This window comes from Achroia grisella, unplaced genomic scaffold (assembly GCF_030625045.1).
Source record: "Achroia grisella isolate CSIRO2021 unplaced genomic scaffold, CSIRO_AGI_Agris_v1 utg1174, whole genome shotgun sequence".
NCBI lineage: Eukaryota > Metazoa > Arthropoda > Insecta > Lepidoptera > Pyralidae > Achroia > Achroia grisella.
The window spans coordinates 2,655,085-2,675,635 of record NW_026712590.1 but is presented as its reverse complement, the minus strand read 5'-3'; the positions used below and the strand labels follow the sequence as shown (position 1 = coordinate 2,675,635).

General features: G+C 34.6%; 1 protein-coding gene across 5 annotated transcripts in view; it reads left to right on the top strand.

Annotated features, from left to right (window-relative positions):
- The window catches only part of LOC131851284 (protein pangolin, isoforms A/H/I/S), a 152,732-nt gene extending 132,405 nt beyond the window's left edge, over positions 1 to 20,327 (top strand). The window contains exons 5-13 of one of the 5 annotated variants that reach the window (XM_059201800.1): positions 391 to 514; positions 1,222 to 1,318; positions 2,202 to 2,297; positions 2,982 to 3,101; positions 8,111 to 8,318; positions 10,021 to 10,174; positions 11,589 to 11,658; positions 12,595 to 12,754; positions 16,585 to 16,673. In XM_059201800.1, the coding sequence (XP_059057783.1) occupies positions 391 to 514; positions 1,222 to 1,318; positions 2,202 to 2,297; positions 2,982 to 3,101; positions 8,111 to 8,318; positions 10,021 to 10,174; positions 11,589 to 11,658; positions 12,595 to 12,721 (996 nt within the window). In that variant the 3' untranslated portion in view covers positions 12,722 to 12,754; positions 16,585 to 16,673. Of the gene's footprint in view, positions 1 to 390; positions 515 to 1,221; positions 1,319 to 2,201; positions 2,298 to 2,981; positions 3,102 to 8,110; positions 8,319 to 9,073; positions 9,240 to 10,020; positions 10,175 to 11,588; positions 11,659 to 12,594; positions 12,755 to 16,584 lie in introns of all 5 variants that reach the window. The other 4 variants (XM_059201793.1, XM_059201778.1, XM_059201786.1 and 1 more) reach the window with 4 other exon arrangements.
- Positions 20,328 to 20,551: the final 224 nt, after the last annotated feature.

Here is a 20,551-nt window from a genome sequence, read left to right as displayed (position 1 = left end):
GTTAATTTGAATTTTAATGTCTCCTTCTGTATAATTAAATCAATGAAGCTATATTAATATGAAGTTTATATTGATATAGCTTGCATTGATTATATACATCAAATCTACAAGTATGCTAAAATTCGTCCTAAAATAAATTCTAAATCTTTAATATACTCTGGTACTCTTTTCTAAACACAGTAACACCACTTTTATATATGATAGCGTCAAATATGAAAAGTTGGTATTATAAAATTTCAATATAGGTCCACAGGATTATTAAACTGTTGTTGTTGTTGTAGTTGCAATCTCACATCATCTATTTGAATATTTTTTTATTATTTTTGAAATTGTTTTACTAATAGTTTTATTTTTCACAATTTTTACTAATTGCATTTTTTTTTGTTACAGACCAGCAAGATGGGTTTGCCAGCGGGAGGCGGTCTATCATTATTTTGTCCTGGAGGTGATCTTGGGCAACCACCTCCAGCCCATATGGGCATCCCCCCGCCTTACCAACTGGACTCCAAGTTAGGTAAGTCACGTCAGATATAAAATATAAAATCACTATGTAATTTTTTTATTAAATATTAGTTAGACAAATTGGAAAAAATTTTTGTTTTTATGCAAGAATATATAATGTACAGAAGCTAGATAGTGCTGTAGATAATAAACACTCAGTTTATACATGATAATATGGCAACCCATCCAAATATATTTACACAATTCACAAGTTAAACTTATATTATGTGTATAAGACAAGTGATAGAATACTTAAATACATATTTTTTTGTAAATAAGTTCACCGTATGCATAGAGTAGGTACACCTAGACCAATACAAACAATCATACTCATCAATACTTAAATTGAATGCTGCGAGGAATAAAACCAAGTACTATCTAAGTAGTAGAAATTATACTACTATAATATGCTAAACCGCAAGATCACCGAGACTATCATATATTCATATTAATATTATAAAAAGTTAAAATTTATGAGTTTTTGATGTTGTATGGTTTAAACTCTGGATCTATTGAACCGATTTTGAAAATTCTTTTAGTGTTGGATAGCCCATTTATCGAGGATGTCTATAGACTATATAACATCACGCTACGACCAGTAAGAGCGGGGCTGCATTGTAAGATGTAGCAAAAACGAGAGAATGTGAAGCATGCGCTAGTAGTAGCTACTATTACCTATGATTGTAATTATGATTCTATAACCTAATTATTTTGTTACAGCAGCAGGTCTGGCGAGAACCCCCATGTACCCTTTTCCCGGGGGTACGTACCCTTACCCCATGCTCAGTCCGGAGATGTCACAAGTAGCAGCGTCGTGGTATGTATTGATTTTTTTATATAGCTGGACTAGCAAATAACTTAACGGTATGTGGTAAGTTGCCACTTGAACATTAGGCCAGTGCAATGGTATCATTCTTTGTCATTCCGAACGACTAAGGTTTCATGCCTCCGTGCCTTGTAATTTTACTGCCATCTCTCACCCTTCTACCGACACAAAGATTGTATGGTGTTTAGAGGCTGAAATATCTGGGACACACATATACCAACACAAACAATTTGAACAGTCTACCTATTTTTTTTAATGCCCCGGACCATCCACACAGCGCCATGTAATCCCAAGAGCTTATGTTATGAATAGTAGATAATTAAAATCAATACCTAAATACATGATTTTTGTAAAGACATATATAAATACATGTAAAACACCCAGACCTATACAAACAATACTGATGGAAATAAATGTTTGTACCGTATGAAAATCGAACTTAAGACCATTGAAAGTACTAAACCTCTAGACCACCGAAACCATCAAATTTTATAACCATATATGGTATGGACATGTAATGCGTAGGAACGAGGATAATATTTTAAGAAAGGTGTTACAAATGAATGTGGAATGTGGATGGTGGATGGTTATAAGGGCAGAGGAAGGCCGAAAAAGAGATGGATGGACTGTGTGAAAGATGATATGGTAAGAAACGAAGTAAATAACGCGATGACTGCGAACAGGGATGAATGGAAGCGAAAAACATATTACGCCGACCACAAATAAATGGGATAAGGAAGAAGCAGATGATGATGATGATGATATATTGCGTTTGAAGATATTCTGCAGTCTTTTTTTATATCGAACCTGTTTTTTATATCATTTATTCATCTCATATTTTGTTACATGGCTTCAATAAATATTAATTTTGCAGGCATACCCCGAGCATGTACCCCATATCGTCAGCGGCGAGCGGTTTCCGGAGTCCGTACCCCACCTCGCTGCCGATCCCAAGTTCTAGTCTATCGAGGTAGTAAATTCATAATTTAAACAAGTAATAATTAATATATAAAGTTAGGAATTAAATTAACGTTCAGTTCTTTATATCATTTATTTGTTTGTGAAATATGTGAAATTACATATAAAGAATATAGTATCGGCAACATTACATGTTAGGTAACATTAATTTAGTTTACTTTAATCAATTAAACTAAACTTAAATAAAATTAATTTATTAAATATTACACAATGGACCCGTCTCCCATACAGTGAATCCATGGAATCTTCGTCTCAAAAATCCTGGTGACGATCATCAGCTTCTATCATCATACTAACTAAAAACTGTCCACAAATTACTTCCATAGATATATATTTTTTTTATACTACGACGTTGGCAAACAAGCATACGACCATTCTGATGGTAAACGGTTGCCGTAACCTATGGACGCCTGAAACACCAGGGGTGTCACGTGCGTGTTCCCGAATCTTATGAAACCTCTTGAAAAACGATACATTTTCAAAGATGTTGTGACGCTTATCCCTGCTTATCACTGCTTAATCTGCAACTTACAACGGACTGAAGTATCCACGCTAACCTGGTAACATGTAAACCTTGATCTATAAAAAGTTTAATTTATTGTAATAAGGACTCTATTCACCGCATTTTAGCCTCTCATCTGGATTGTGCGTGATTAATATTATTTTTTTTTTTCAGTGAATTGTACAGGTTCTCACCAACGCTAGGTGGTGGCCTGGGCTTAGGTCTAGGGCCAGCGCTGGTTCCGCCGCCCTCCTCCAAAGCAGACCTCGACTCCCACCATTCGCGGTATGCGAGGTAAGTTATTTTATACTTCCCGAACTAATTTAAAGAAATTTGGTGCATTATCTATGCACCAAATTTCTTTAGACTCTGAGAAAAGACACAGGCTATTTTTTATTGCGAAAAATGGAGTATAAGGGATTTAAAGAGGAGGTAAAACATTGAATGGAATACTTTGTAGTGTTGATTAAATATACATAAATATGACGTTTAAAGTTTATGAAAATTTTACCTTTAAGGGTAAAATAAAATAGGTGATGTCTATAAGGAAATTCGTCGTTTTTGAAACTTTTTCTTTGTATTTTTTGGGCTAGACTTATTAAATGTTTTTCCTTATTTGGTCAAGGTCACTATTCCACACGGATGAAGTCGCCGGCCCAGCTAGTGTTAACATAAAGTTTGAAATTTAATGTTATTATATTATATAATAATTCTTTAAAATTATACCGGTTATACTTAACACTTTCGTACATGTATCACACACGTGCCTGTTATTACTGCACGGAGCGTGCATAAACTCACAATTTTCATAATAATAGGGGTTCAAAATAGTTTCAATAAAACGTTTGTATACCTCTATTGTTAGTGCCAGATCCCTTCACTGGATAGCGAGATGGTATCGCCCATTAGCCGTGCAATGTCCACCCCTCGTTGATGGAGATTGATGATAAATATTAAAGTGGTATTTAGCAGATGTCCAAAAAATTTTTTATGATATAAAAAATGTCTTATATATTTAGTATAAATTCTAGGTATTATCACAATTGTCAAAATAAGCTAAGACGATCCCATTCTTTACATGTCTTTATTGGATTAACACGCTAATAAGCTATATTCAATGTAAAAATCATAATCATTTTTTCAGTTTCGGAGATGGGCCGTAACATACGATTAGACGACATAAAAAATGTAAATGTAACTTTACACCATTTAGACAAAAACTAGCAAAACGTTTCCATTTACGCCACGTAACTGCATGGCTTCCAACCAGTCGTACTGTCATTTAACATGTTCATATACTTAAAAGAGAATACTGTAATGTTATATTTTTCAACGCTTTACAAATGCATCAGTCAAACGAATACGTGGTACAGGTGGAGTTGGGTAGCCAGTTAGAGCGGGTAGTATAATTAATTTTAATATATCTAATATTAATACAAAGAAGAAAGATTTGTTTTTTTTTGATTGGATAAACCCTAAAAACATATCACCTATTTTGAAAATCTTTTACAATATCAGAGACAACTACGACTATTCATTTATAAAAAATGAGATACATTAAATAATAAAAGCATCGTGTGAAGCCGACTTGTAATTAAGATTAAATGTACAAAAACTTCTTTAAAACAAAAACAAAAACTTATTGTTAAACACAGGTTTGTTGTCATGGAATCTGAATAGTACAATATTTTTTCACGATTTTACACTGCCTTGGAAAAAGAGATGGAGAAGCAATCTTCTCCATTATTACGCGATACATGTTATTACGCGATATCTCCTCTAATTTTGGACCAACTACCATCCCTCCCTGAAAATTGTATGTGTTACAAAACATTACGCATTAACTTTAAAAAAACGGCGCTATAAAATCTGGCATGCTCCCCTGGGTCAGAAGCTGAGCACGCCCGTGCTAATGTCTCTACTTGTCATCGCTCATACTGACACCATACCCAATTTTTTATACATTAAAGTCCAGGTACAATCATGTAAATAAGCTTCGAGGAGAAATTTAATTAAGATGATATATGAGACGCCACGGGTTAACGGGCAACCGACGTACAGACAGCAACAAAAAATAACAGATTTTTAAGGTATTTTTTTATATGACACTACAAACCGGATTCAAGATGTATGCAAACGACACAATGTCGGTTAGTCCGTTTCGCTTTAACGATTTATCGTTACTATACGGAATTGTTTTTTGAAATAAACATAAAATGAACGTTGATTTGATTTTTCTTGTAAAAATTCAATAAAATAAATCACCGTTGACGCCTATTAAATCATGGTTTTTTATTTTTTTACAAATATTTTGTCGCCATCAATATTGTAGGCTACATTTAAATATGATTTCGTTCATTGGAGCATTATATTAAATCATTTCGTGTTCTATTAATGTCAAATAGTATTTATAGAGTGAATTTTAAATTCATATGTGTTATGAATTCGAAAGTGCGTTTGACTGTCTATAATTTTTTTGATCACTATACGGATCTAAAGGAAATTAAAAATGAAAATAGATTACCACGAAGGCGTATATATCGCGACGAAGAGCATAAGCTACAATTACATTAAACAGGTAGACGAAGGAGTGGCAAATAACTAGTATTACAAATGCGAGAGTCTGTCGAAACAGCTGAATGAAATGTAAAATAAAGATAAATTATATCACAAAGGTTATTTAGACATCTACACAAATCTTGATACAATACTAAATTTAATTAGGATCCGTTCGCCTATGATCGTAGTAAGGTGACAAATAGACAGACACATTTTAGCATTTATAATATAAGTATGGATACGCTTTAGAACCTATAAAATCTTTCATGTATAGTGTTCATCACCGATTCTCATTAGAGTCCCGCTGCGAAATAACATTTGATTAAGACAGAAATATGTTCGTTTAACACGTTTAGTATTGAGTGCGGGTTTAATATTCAAATCAATATGGTGCCTGTGGTTTTATTAATAATATTCATTAAAATATTTTAATAAAATAAAATTTTAATTATTTACTTCAATATATATTTTATGTTATTGGAATCGCAAACGACCTGACGGCCCACGTATTGTACGGTAACCGTCGCCTATATGTATCACGCTATCACTCCTACGTACATCACGTTAGCATGTAACATCCGTGATACCATTCATGTATTGGGGGGAAGGGGTCAGTAATGGGGACTAGCGACCCTATAGCAAGCAATGCATAATGTCAGGTTGACGTTCACGCGGTTCCACCTGGAAACCATGGTATTAAATTCTTTATGAATTCATCACGATGGGCTAAGTGACGGACATCATCCTCCACTGGTGCCCCGCCAGCGTTTGCGTAGGCAGGTGCACCACTCCAATATCACACATTAAAAACCACTTATGCATTGCCATTTCAAAAGACTAAGATGTCATGCCGAAATACAGCGTATGGATAAATAAAGATATATACAAGTTTGGTATGCGAACAGTACATAACACATAATTACTGACTGTGCGCCACTGAATACCTCGTTTGGTGGCGTATGCGCGGGCGCATAATACCCAGCCAGGGATGCCAACCGTACGACAATAAAAGAAACTTTTAGTCTTTGGTACGAGGACAGTTTCACTTTAATACAAGTTTCTACGAGATTTGGACCTACGAAAATAGGTTAAAATACTATAACGGTCCGACAGGTAAATTGAACCAATACGACATTTTACACATACACTTAGATTGTCGAGATTTTCTTGCGAGACTACAGCATGGGGTTTTCAAGAAGGGTATATTAAGGTTTTTTAAAGATCGGCAACGCGAGCGTGACGTAACTCTTTATCATCTTATGGACAATAAGCTTGTGTGCCACCATGGAAGTAAAAAAAAATACAAATTTTCTTCATACAACCGTAAATGTTTGAAGACTGTCAACCCTGCACGCAGCGCTCTTTTTATATTTTCCCATTTTTAAACGGCTCTTGGAGGAAGTCGTTTATTTAACTCGATTCTCGGAACTAATTTACTGTATAAAAATCTATATTGGACATATTAAATAGTGTCGCTGCCGGTGACACCTCAGTTTATAGGTTCTATTTTCAGTTACGTGTTTCAGGAAGTCGTTTTTCAGTATTCTTTTGTTTTTTTTATTTCGTATAAAATACAGTCGTGTATTTCAATACTATTTGAGTCCGCGAGTTCGTCCTCGTATATTTTTAAGTATATTACAGTATACTAGTGAAAAATACTCATAACTTGGTAGAGCCGTTTCTGAGATTAGCGCCCGCAAAAGAACAGGATAACAGACACAAATTCTACTCTAACTAATCTTAAAAAGTACAGTAATAGTTTCTCATATACATATTTCTTTCATTTACAGCAAACAGAAATATTTGTATTGTATAGATTTTGTAAGGTTAAAAAAATTATAGCACTTTTAATATACACTTACAAATGTTTGACTATCTATTAAGCACATTCCATAAGGGCTAAATTTAATTTAAAGATGAAATTTATCTTAACGGTGTCTATGTTAGTCACAGTTAAGATCGTACTTTTCATAAATTATAAATAAAAATTGGGTTCATTACCAAATCTAGAAATAGTTCCCGATATATAAAATGAGTTATTCTGTTTTTAATAACATTATTACCTCAAACAAATAAAATGTTACCATTACACTTTTCAATCTTTTCATATAAAATAATCCAATATAAACCCAATAACTAAAGCAATAACCACCTTATTTCTTTATAAAACAAACAAATCTTTTATTAAAAACAAGATAATTTAAATACTATGTACGTAAGATTAAGTGTGTTTTCTAGTTTGTAACACAAATTATCTTGTTTGGGAAACAAAGTATTATGTACCTTATAGGCAGTATGTTTTAGGTTCATTAAATACTGAAGTGGAAACATCTGTCTGTCCATCGCCGGAAACACGCGTCTATTTCCAACAGGACGTGTGTGTTTATTGTCGTCTCGTGTCGTTAACACCTAAACTTATTATTAACATATTGATGTATGAGTTAGATCAAACTCATACATGATTAGAAATGATTTGTGTCAACATTTCATCTTTTATTAATTGGTCATCCATATTTTTTCTAATGGATTTTGAAGGAAGAGCGTGAAGTCAGTTCAGTCAGCCCATTGTGGCGAATTCACCAATAATAGTTTCCAGAGTAGACCTGACTTAATACAGCAATAACCATTTCTTGCAATCCTCTTGTTAAATATTGACAAATAATGAACCTATTTTTGTACCTATATGGATAACCTCTAGTTCACAACGTTCTCAGTTTAAATTTCAATTCGTTTAAAACCCACAGGTCATTAGAGAAGGGCAGCAGCGGCAGTGCGAACGAGAAACCAGCTGAAAGTTCAGCAAACAGCAACAACAAAGAACAGAACAAGAAACCTCACATAAAAAAGCCACTGAACGCCTTTATGTTGTACATGAAAGAAATGAGGGCGAAAGTGGTCGCCGAGTGCACGCTCAAGGAATCCGCGGCCATCAACCAAATACTTGGCAGACGGGTGAGTTCGAAATTCAAATTCAAATTATGTATTCCTAAATATTTATTTTTAATTTACATTTTATAATTTAAACCTTTTTAGTTGACACTACGAAATTAACGATTCAAACATATACTTTTTTATTTTAAATTAAAGTGGCCAATATTCTTGTTCTATTTTTAATTGTGTGTTTTATCTTGTTATGAATTTATAAGACAATCATATTTATGCCTTGTGTATTAGATGCCTTGAAGAATACGCTGACAATAGTGTTTCATACTAAGAATCGAACCCGATGGCTGTTCCGAGAATGTAATCTAATTCCTAACAAGATTAACGTATCATATTCATGACTTGTAATTGTAATCACAGATGTTCAGTTCCAAAAGTAATTGTCCAGTTTCGTTTATTCTCATTTGGTACTTTTTGTTTATGTTTGTGATTACAGAATAACTTCTAACGTCCGCAATATATACGATACTATGCAGACATTAAAAGATAAATGCATTGATATGAGTTTAACTTTTAAATTACGAATAGCTTTTATGTTTGAAATAAAATGCAGAATATATATGAGTAAATTCAATAAAATACGCATCCGTGAAATATCTCCAGTATCATTTTTATATTGGAATTAATTTATTTTCATACAATTAATAAGTAAGTAACCAAATCGGGAATATACGAAACGGGATTAAACCGTTTTATCGTCTGATGTGGTCGTCGATGTGGAAACGACCGATGGTAACGCAATATCCTGGTGTCATAATACACAGTGGCATTCCTTGAGTCGCGAGGAGCAAGCAAAGTACTATGAGAAAGCGAGACAGGAGAGACAGCTCCATATGCAGCTGTACCCCGGCTGGAGCGCAAGGGACAACTACGGTTACGGTTCCAAAAAGAAAAAACGGAAAAAGGACCGCAGTCCCGCTGAGCTGGGAGGTATTGGACCCTAGGACTGTACCCGACACGCGAGGGGCTGGGTTGTCACGTCGACGCTTCTGTACACTCGCTTCACCCCACACTGTCCCATTACTGTCCCTCCCTGGAATCGAGCAAGACTCCCCTCGCACTAACATCGCCCCGCCCGAGGAGACTCTTGCTTGCCGACCCACACCCGGGGCCCGGGCGACACAGGACCGGCTTGTCACACTAACATGAGCATCCGATACCCGATCCGTCCCGTATGTGAGTGTGCGTGTGTGCGTGTTACTCAACTGTTACGTGTGTCATGTACCGCGGCGCCGGCGGTGCCTGTGCTAGAAAAGCGGCTGGAACCGTTGCTCACGAGTCGGAGTTGTTCGGCGCGGCGCGGCGACGGCGCGGCGACGCCTCGGCGACGGGTCGGTGACGTGTCGGCGACGTCGCGCGTGTTCTACGTCGTCCGCACCGCGCGCCGCCTCGCGCCGGCTAGTTGTTTCGTGTTTTGTGTACTGTAGTCGTCGAGTGACCGTGCTGTACACCCTACACCCCTATCGGAAACTATATTGGTTTGTTATATGTATAGACCAGCCGCGACTCCGATACCGACCGCAGAATAGGTTCTGTGAGGAACGTCACACAATTGGCCATTCTCATTCTATAGTAGGATCAAAATTTATCGAGGGCTGCTCACGCGGGCTGTTTTTCTAGCACCAGCGTAGGGACGCGCGGATTCCGAGTGACCCATCGTCGAAGTGCATTTCTCTTTTCTTTCCATATTGCGGCGCGGTTCCATTATCAGTGGCATGCACTTGGCCGCGAGGAGCAAGCCAAGTATTACGAGTTGGCGCGCCGGGAACGCCAGCTGCATATGCAGCTCTATCCCGATTGGTCGTCTAGGGCTAATACGCAAAGGGGCAAGAAGAGGAAGCGAAAACAGGAGACAACCGATGGAGGTACTGCCTTTCACTCCATCGACAACTGCGTCCCGCTTATCGAGTCATCATCCCTTCCCATTAATGCTGTGATCGCATCGCGCGCTCCACCGTATCGCACTCGGCCACGATGCCCACACATCTCCCGAGCAACGGACGTCTCGTCGATCGCACTCGTACGCGTAACGATTACTACGGACGATAAACTCGTGCGTCTCATTAAAAGAAATGAGGTCAATTAATGAAGGATTAAGCTTGGAGACGTTCGTTGTTCCTCGTCCCTCACCCGTTATGTCCTGCCTCCCCCGCGTGAGTTCAATTGTTTTGAACTCTAGACCGATCGTCAGTAATATTGCCGAATGTCTATGGTTGGGGTACAGGTTGTAGAAGTATACCAGTATTTTTTATTTAAATATTTATCGCATTTATTTATTTCTTTTTTTGTAATTACAAACGCTATTTATCGAAATACCCTGATGTAAGTGGCACTCCTTCGAAGGTTGTCCCGGTTTTTGGCTTACCATTCTGCCCGAAGTGCCGCCTACGATTTTGGGGAGCGTGCATGTTTTATTCATGAGTCAGTTATTTGAACACTTGAGCCATTGCTTTGCAGGGATTATTATTAACATGTGCTCAGTGAAAGGCTGGGACAGCCTTCTCGAGATGGTATTTAAAGTACGCAAAGGAGTATAAGGAACTGTATGCATGACAAGGAGGACGCAACTACCCACGCACGGTACATCAGAGAAGACCCCGAGCCATGACCACTCATACGAGGAGTGAGAGGACCATGCCGATGTACCGATAGACATTTTGATTTCAACAAAGCTGCTGATGCTTCTGTGTCTGCGGTGTTTAATGATACTGGCCAAATGAACTTGATTTATTTTGATTCCGGAGAACCTATTCTGCTTAAATTTTGCTTATAAGCGACATCTTTATTTGTGGTTTATTTCCAAATAGCGTAGTTAGTTATTATTTTGAAAGTTTATGCGTGTAGTATGTTATTTTAAAACCAATGTTTTTTCCGTTTCATTCCGTTCTTTTGTCCTATCCTTAGTCCTGATATATGCATGAAACTAACATGTTTGAGGGGTTTGGTGCATGCGTGCTTTTTCGTAGTTACTAGTGGTATTAGTTACATTATTTTAAGATGCTTCAAGTATGATTTCCGGTAAATTAATTTTTACTAATAAACCGACATTCGCAATATTTTTTAAAATATTATACGAGATTATTAACAATTTACTAGACATCGTATGTTTTATTAATGTAGTTTATTAAATGTTATCTTGAACATAAAAATAATTGATTTGCAATCATAATTTTAATTTGCTAAAGAGACAGTTTGAAATTAAAAATAATTTTCATTTTCAAGTTCTATAATCTATGTTTGAAAGTCTAGTCTGCTAACATTATTCTGTGCAACTTCCAGGAAATAATTTGAAGAAATGCCGAGCGAGGTATGGCCTCGACCAACAAAACCAATGGTGCAAACCTTGCAGGTGATTACTTTACATTAATATTTTTATTTATTTCGCTTCTAGTATAATTTTCTTATAAATTCCGCGTCAATATTCTATATTATTGTTAGTTGCTCTTATTTCTGATTTTAATAAAAATATTGTTTCTATGTGGAAAGACTTGGCTTATCGTTTAGTCTTTTTCTACGGCAAGTCCATGAGGAGCCTAGTCGTACAATTTGAATTTATTTTTATTTTCTTTAAACAAAAACTGTTGTAGATGTTGTGTTTTTTGTTTTATATTTCTATTCGAAACAATATCTACGCTCTTTTTTAGCGATATAAGAATAGCAAAGAGCGAAAGCAGTAAATGATTCAGAAAATGTGTCTTTTCACAAAGAAATAAAGTCCAAATACGTAGATGTCACGGAATAGATTTTTTTGAAAGTAGACAATGAGTGATTTAGTAGTGACATAGGATATAGAATAGCAGAGAAATAGAAGTGGATAGAGAAAGGGCAATCATTTGTCGATGGACAAGCTTTCAAAAAAATCTTGACACATTTTCTGAATTGTTCGCCGCTTTTTTGTTTTAAATTATTGGTGATTCTAATTAATGTGTTTTATTGTAAACATTGTAAAGGTATATTGTATACTTATTGAAATGTTTTTTCCACTCATGATTGCCGCTTCTCACGGATCGATGCTGCATTCGGCTGGCACTACCGGTGACATTACTTGTTTATTATGCTCCATTGTTTTTGTTTTATTCTTACTACCAAACGCTACTTGACATTCTCTACTCTTATCTCAATCCTTTCATATTATTATTACTTGATTTATTACTTTATTGTATATCCCTTTGTCCTTATTATTTTTATTTTCCGTAACAAACATATTAAATATTTCTTTTTTTACAATCATATTCTCTATCATAAATATTACATCTACATTTCCTTCTAACCTGGGCAATAATAGCCCCGAATCAAGTAGCGTAATGGTATCTGGAGGGTTAGGGCTGCTCCGACCAGAGCCGGCGACCCCCCTCCCCCCCGCCAGCCTGGTCGGCAGCCCCCCGCAGGAGCCAACATACGTTAACCTCTAGTGCCGGCCCGTCGCCGCCGAAGGACGACCCACGGTCAGTTAGTGATGATGAAACGATGGTAGAAATGTGTTGGTGTTGATTAGTTGCCTTGTAGTTCGATGGATGTCTTTTTATTAATAGTAGCTCAACGATCACCAATTGAATCTATTAATGTCGATACATCATTAGATTCAATTAAAAAACATTAAAAATGAATAATCATAGAAATAGACTAGTCTTAGCCATTTCTGTGCTTATTCATTTATTATATTTATTTTTTTAGTGTAAGACTACGTGTTTTCTTGATCTTCTTTCTTGATTCTAATTTAATTTTTATAAGCAGATAAATAGACAAGCTATCAAAGCATCAGCTATACTTAATGGTGTTTAATGCGTCCATAGTCTACGGTAATCTTTTCCCATTAGATGGGCCGTGTGCTTGAATAAAGAAACTTAATAATTTTACGTCATCGAAAAAGACAATAACAACAATAACTAATATTGTTATTAAGTGTTATTACATTCAATACATCACGGAAGCGTGTGCACATCTGTTATGCACACAACTTTGTATGTTTAAATATATACTGGAGTCACTCTCAAATAAATTCAAAGCACCTGTTAACTCATATTTACTGGACAGAGCCTATTATACCCTAAACAATTATTTGAATGACGAGCGGGCATGGCAATAGTGGTTCATGCTCAGGTTTTTCATTTAATGTTAGACATAGACCTATATAAGAAAACAATTTAGTTCCACTGGCTTATTTTAAAAAAAATCTATTGATTTTCTCGCCAGTTCTTCTAAATTGAATCTGTATACTGAACTGGACGTTAGAGGAAGAAATATTATACAAAAAAAAAAGACGATCATAAGCGTCTAAAATGTCCTACATGGATAAATTATTTTTTAATTTGATAGATTGATTTTTAGGTTGCTGTTACACTAATTTTGTTAACATTTAAAGTTATTTTTCTAGCAAAGAAAATAGTTATATTTTATGTAACAAAATGTAAATCGACCAGTATATCCAACGCCAACAGATCGCAGTTGTGAACGTTCGAATATTTGTATGAACGAGTGACTTGTTTGAATTACTGGAATGGTTTTTAGTTTTATTGTTGTAGGTGCGAGTAGATGTCTGCTTATTATATTAGCCTGCTCACATGTTTGAGACGATCGGACGACTCGTACCGACGAGTCTCGTTCGATTGACACATATCGAAATAGCGCCGGATCGAACGCGAGTCGTCGGCGCGAGTTGTCCGGGTGACTCTACTTATGTGTGAGCACCCTTATTCGTTTATTATGGAGACACACCAAAGCTACGAGACTTGTGTGACAATTTTTCGCTCTTGACTGTAACAAACATAAATGTATCTGCATCATTTTCATCTCAAATGAAGAAGTTAGACGTAGATAGATATTGTAAACTGTTGATTTTGTCTCGTGAATTCAACACTTGGACGTGTCCACATTTCACTGTATGTGTGTATCCAATATAGCAAACGAGCGTACCTCTGTTAGACACACTAATTTCTGAAAACAAAACGTACGCGACTTCTCTGGTGTTTCAGGCGTCTATAGGCTACGACAATAGTTTACCATCAGATTACTTGATAATCTAGAAAAATCATTTGATATCAATATTTCCATCAAAAAAGACATTAAAATTATAAATTATCAACAGTTTTTTTTTTTTTGTAGCTGTGCCAGCCATATTAGAACTCACGATAGTTCGGTTCAAATCCGAGTAGCAAACCACTATGCGTAAACTCTCTGAATTTACATATACTTGTAATAAAAATGCTGTGTGTAAGATATATGAGAAAAATTACTTTAGCGACATAACAAAAATCAAAGCAACGATTGTTAGATTGTTTGTGCTCGTTAATTTGAGAAACAGTCTCGCTGATTGGGTATCGGTGTACACAGATTAGTCTTTCATTTCATCAAATATTTTTGTAATACACCACATGCCACTAAGTCACGAGATCAGATACTTAAATAACAATAAAAGATTGAAACACTATATTTACAGAAAACTATTATACATATAAACCTTCCTTTTGAACCACTATCTATTGCTAAAAACTGCATTAATATCCGTTATGTAGTTTAAAAGATCAAAGCAAACAGACCGCGGATACGACATCATTTTATACTATAAAGATGTGTTGATGACGTAATATATATAATAACTCATTAATAATGGCGGAATTGTTGCCACTAATTACCACTTACGAGTACATTATGTTACTTGTTCATAATATGAGTCATGTCACTTAGTATATATGCTCATATAAATATATGACTTTATAAAAAGTTGTCTGCGTGGGTACCTCAGTCTCACCTATTTCAGCCGCTAAGCAGCTTGCTATGTAAGATGGGAATCGGTTGTAGGGTGCAGATTAGGCAAAGAAAAAGATTTTTTCCTACATTAGTTTTTGCGTGATATGTGATCAAATATAGAGACAGGCACACATTTGTATAAACTGTTCTTAATTTAGCCCTTCGTGGTCTAATAGAGACCTCTAGTAGTTTTCTTTTCAATTACAATTTTATTATATGCATAAATATATTGCGTATATGCATTAATTAATACACGTGAAGCTAAAACTTTGTACCCCATTTTACGAAAATTGCGCTGATGGATTAATATGAGATTTTGTCATATTAATAGTTTAGGAGCATATAGGAGAAGAGCAGAATATTATTTTATTTAAATGATGCATAAAAATATAGTAAATCAATAAAAAAAAGATTACATACACTACCATATATTTGACACACACGCATAGAAGCATAGTCTATGACAATAAAACCTTAATAATGTTAAAATTATATAAATTAATTATAGTTGAATTTCGACCATTGGGCGACCACTAGTATGTATGACAAAAACTTTAAAATTCTCTGCTTTGGTGATGCTCCAAGTTTCTTACGAGTTAACATTAGGCAATTAAGCATGAGTGTACCGTTATTGTGTTCAGAGTGCTTTAACTACGTTTCCATAGTAACGTCTTAACATTTCAGCATGGAGTTTTCAATTTAACGTTTTGATTTATGGTTTTTTATCTGTGTTTATTCTTAAGTAGGTTATAATAGTGTCATGGTTGTACCCAGATTTGCGCAGGGGATAGTCAGAGCAATAGTCCCTTTGAAAGTTGTTTGGGTTAATATATGTTATATTAAAAATCGAATGCTCATTTCCTTCTGTGCAGAAGCATTTCAAATCTGAATGGTCTCTCCGACGTCTCCCCTTGGGCTAGGAACTGGGTACGCCCATGATTAATGTTATTATTAGTTAAATGTTCTTTTCATAATCTTGTTATAATGTTTAGTTGCTCTTATATCAATACAGCTGCCGTTTCCACAATAACTTCTTATGTGTCAGCTATACGAAATTTTGTATAGGCATTGATACTTTTATATTATTGTCTGTAGACTTGTACTGCATACATATCAGTACAGCTTAATACTAAACTGATTTATCTCCAAATTTAGAAATTTTGGAAAATTTACATTAAGGTTTTACCCTTAAGTCGTTGTCCAAAATTTCTAAATATTGAGTTCACTTTGTGTTAAGTGAAGATATGTTTTAAGCTCTTGAAACATAGTCGTGTCTTATGCATGTATTATTGATTTTAATTAAATATTTCTATTATACATATTTCTTACACTTATTTTTTTTGTTGCCATATATGGACGAATTGTAGAGTTTTATATAATATAATATTATATATATGTGTATATGTTAATGTGGAAACGGGGTATTAGAAATTTTAGTATTTTAAATGTGCTTATTTATTTACCAAGATTATGAAAATATATAACAATTATTTTGGCGGTAAAGCTTATAATGTGTTTGTTTTTATAGGCGGAAGAAAAAATGCATACGCTACATGGAAGCCCTGGCAGCGGCCTCCGGCACCATCCCAATGCCGATGGCGACCCCGCAGTCACCATGTTCTGAAGAAGACGTGAAACTTGAGGAAATGTCGGACGCGTCCAGCGATGGCGACGCCGACACGCCTCTCAATTCCGCCTCTAGTCCTGGAGGGCTGAGTGCGCTATCTTCACTAGCATCCCCAGCTTCAGACCCCCCACCAAACCCTCCCCGCAACCCTGTAGGGACCAACCCTAGAGACGCAAACAACCCCCTCTCCGTTGGCCAGCTGACGTCCCAGTCGTGGCCGCGGGCAGCGCAAGCGAGACCGGGTCATGAAGTTATATCGGTATCATAGTGACGGTGGAATCTTGAAGGTGCCTGCCAGGACACGACTACACGTGAACCAGTGGCGGTTGTTATGGTGTACTATATAATAATTTTAGCTTGAGAGACTGATACAACCGAGGTAAAGTTATAATATTGTGCAACTAGTCATTTTTAATACACTGAAAATTATCGCTTCTTTACTTTAAATGAATACTGCACTTTAAAGTTTTGACGTGATAATTATCAAATAGCGCCATCTATGTAACGTTGTGTGAAACAGTCAAACGCCATCTAGTGTTCGCGTTTGGAAATAAGTCGTGTTGGTTGTGATACAAGTAAGGACGGTAATCTGCTTCTACGTTTAAACTTTTGTAGTTGTCTGCTTACATGACTGGCGGTTATTTTACAGGTGCTAAAGTTATGTTGTTGTTTGACGTCGAGAAATACTGGCATTTTTGTGAACTATTATTTTAGTATCGTGCTTCATACAAATTGTGACATTAGCGACGGCGTTGTACTGGCTTACCATCCTTATAAGGATTACTTGTTTTATTTTATACTCGTCGTCGCTAATTATTCTAATTTGTATATGTTCTTCTGATATTTTATTAAAACGCCATCTAGTGTCGAATGTTACAAACTTAAGTCGTTGATCTGTCATAAGATAAACATGGCCTAAATAATTTAATTTACAATCATGATTATAACCAAATGTGTAGTATTTCTCGTGTTTAGACTACTTGTTGGGAATATTACTGTTATTATGTCGTTAAGATCCCTTCAACACCAATATAATTCAATTTACACACGCCATTTAGAATGATCTCAATAACAAGTCCCAATCGAGTCATTTGCATTTTTATATTTAACTCGCACTTTTGTTATCCAAGTAAATAATTAAAAAAAGATACAAGCCTTCAAGACAGCTTTATGACCTTATCCTTTTGTCTATGAATTCAATATACAAACCAGTTATAATTTTACTTATATCTAAAATTATAAATTTTATACAAAATCTAAAACTACTACAATATGTATTGTAATATACATAAAAATAGTTTGTATATGATTTTTTCATCTTGGCTAGCCGTTTTGTTTAAGTGTAATTAATATTATTTCGTCGGAATTTCTCTCTTAATTGGGCACAGAATCCTATAACGGTATTAATGACATTTCTACGAAATTTTCATACGGAAAAAATAAATTTGAATGATACAGACTATATAGCTGTGTTAATTATCTATTTGGATATTAAAGTATGGGATTTAATTTTATCACCCCATGGCTTAGTCATGACTTGTTCTAACTAGTGTCGGTAATATGAATCATTCAGTTTTCTTGTATATTTACTTACGCTTTCTATGTATTTGATTTGATTTTTAAATAATTATTTTGTTTAAAGGGGAAAGTTTAGCATAAACTTGATGTTTATAAACACATTTCTATTTTTTTCATTCAAAAGATTTCAATAATTATTTTTTAATACTCGAAAAAAAATTTGATGTTTATTTTATTTTATTCAAATATTATGATTTTTTTCTTTTATTCAATGTTGTCCATATTATTTTAGTGACATTCGTATAATTATTATGATGTATGACATAATTTAGAAAAAATAATTCAAGAATGCACTAATAATTAATGATGACATTGTTTTTTTAATAATCTGTATATTTAAACTTGAATAATGACGGATTGCCCCTTATATACAGAGCACTGAATGTCATAGATACTTCAATTGTTTATTTTCTATTAAAATCACTTCAGAAACAAAGACTCATCTTTTTATCAATCAGCTAAGCTTTCCTCTGTAAACTAATAATGATTTAAAATTTTACTCTTTAATTGCCGACATGTGACGTTTACTTTTGCGCTCTCTTGTAACGTTGATATTTTCATTTAAACTGAATTACTTATAGACACAATCTCTGTCAAGATTACATACTAACATCCCACTGTTGGGCATCGGTATTTCTATATAAAATGAAATGTTACTTAAGAAAAAGTCTATGTATTATTTCTTTATAAAACACATACAACACACGTACCTAAAATATAAGATATGAAAATAATAGTTAAAATTGAAATTTTCTTAATTTGAATGTATTTTGTGTCTATAAAGTATATGTTTACCTCCATGATTTGCCTGCATTCAACGGCCTGCACCATATAGGTTCCATGTAGCATTAGAAATTATTTTTTTTTAGTTTATGAAATATTTTCTCCCCGCATTTAGATATGTATGATATAATTATAAGCCGTTGCGGGGAGAAAAATAATTTTCCGTTGTGCGGAACTTGTTAGACTGTTGTAGGTTAGATTAGTCACAACGTATGAGTGAAATTATCACTATATTGTACCGATTCGTCCTTCAAACACATGCCATTTTTTTTAAAACTCCTCATTGAGACCCGCTCTCTCTGGGGGAGGATATGAATACTGCCGGACTTACCTGCTCAAACGCCATATCGTATGTTCTCTTACGTTATTTTGTATAGAAAAAGGTGTGAATGTATGAAGTCAATCAGTATACTTACCGATTTGTCATTCATAAAGGTTTGCCATTCAAAATTGTTTGCTTATGTATTTTGTATAGAAAAAGGTATGGAATTTTATATATGTTGTGCTCATAAAACAAGCATAAATAGCATAATCACGTGATGGATTTCTGCCATTGTTATATTTTGGAAGTTATAACATATTGTCAATAGTTATTCAATTTCATTGCATGATTTCAAGTTATTTTAATTATATCGTTAATAATAATGTACTTTTTGGTCCAATAATTAAATATTCTACTAGTCTAGAGTTAGTTGAATGTATTACAGTTTACAGTAGAATTCGCATCAACTATACTATATTTTGTTATGATATTTCAAATTCACATCATGCATGCGTCTGTAAATGTATAATTCACTCACAAGAGTTACTTTTGAGTATAGAACAATATGGACTTTATTAACAATATTCATTTGAGTTTCACTATTGAATGCAATTACTAACAAAAAGGACTCAAAGAGTTAATGTTTGATATTTTAACAATGAGTTATTTGTTTTTATGCATTATTAAGTGACACTAATTGCCTTTTTCTATACGTAAAAATTAATATAATCTATATTGAAGATAACAAAAAGAATTGCGTAATGTGAATGTGTAGGAAGAGAAACAACTTTGTTTATTTCCAGTATTTAAAATATTGTCTATGCCTACCTCAATTAATAACTTCTGATCTGAAAGTTAAACGTCATCAATTTCATTCGTTTCCATGATTTTGTAAATAGAAACCTAATCCTCTTACTATATTATTTAGAAAATACAGGTTACTAATTAATTATTAATTTTTAAGGGGTTTACACGTGTCTAGTAAGAGGAGAGGGATACAATACGGCAGAAAAAAATGTAAAGTGAATAAGTTGGCGCCTTTTTAATTATTCGAGAATATGAATACAATCCTGATATTTTAATAGTACATAGCTTATAGAATAAAAATTATAATAGCAAAATATTATCAATGGCCAGTTCGAAGTTTGATAAAATTCGTGAATAAGTTAAAAAAAGAAAATGGTTTATATTTCAAAATGGATGTACTTTGGCAATTGAAATTTTTATTTAACCGAAATGTTATTC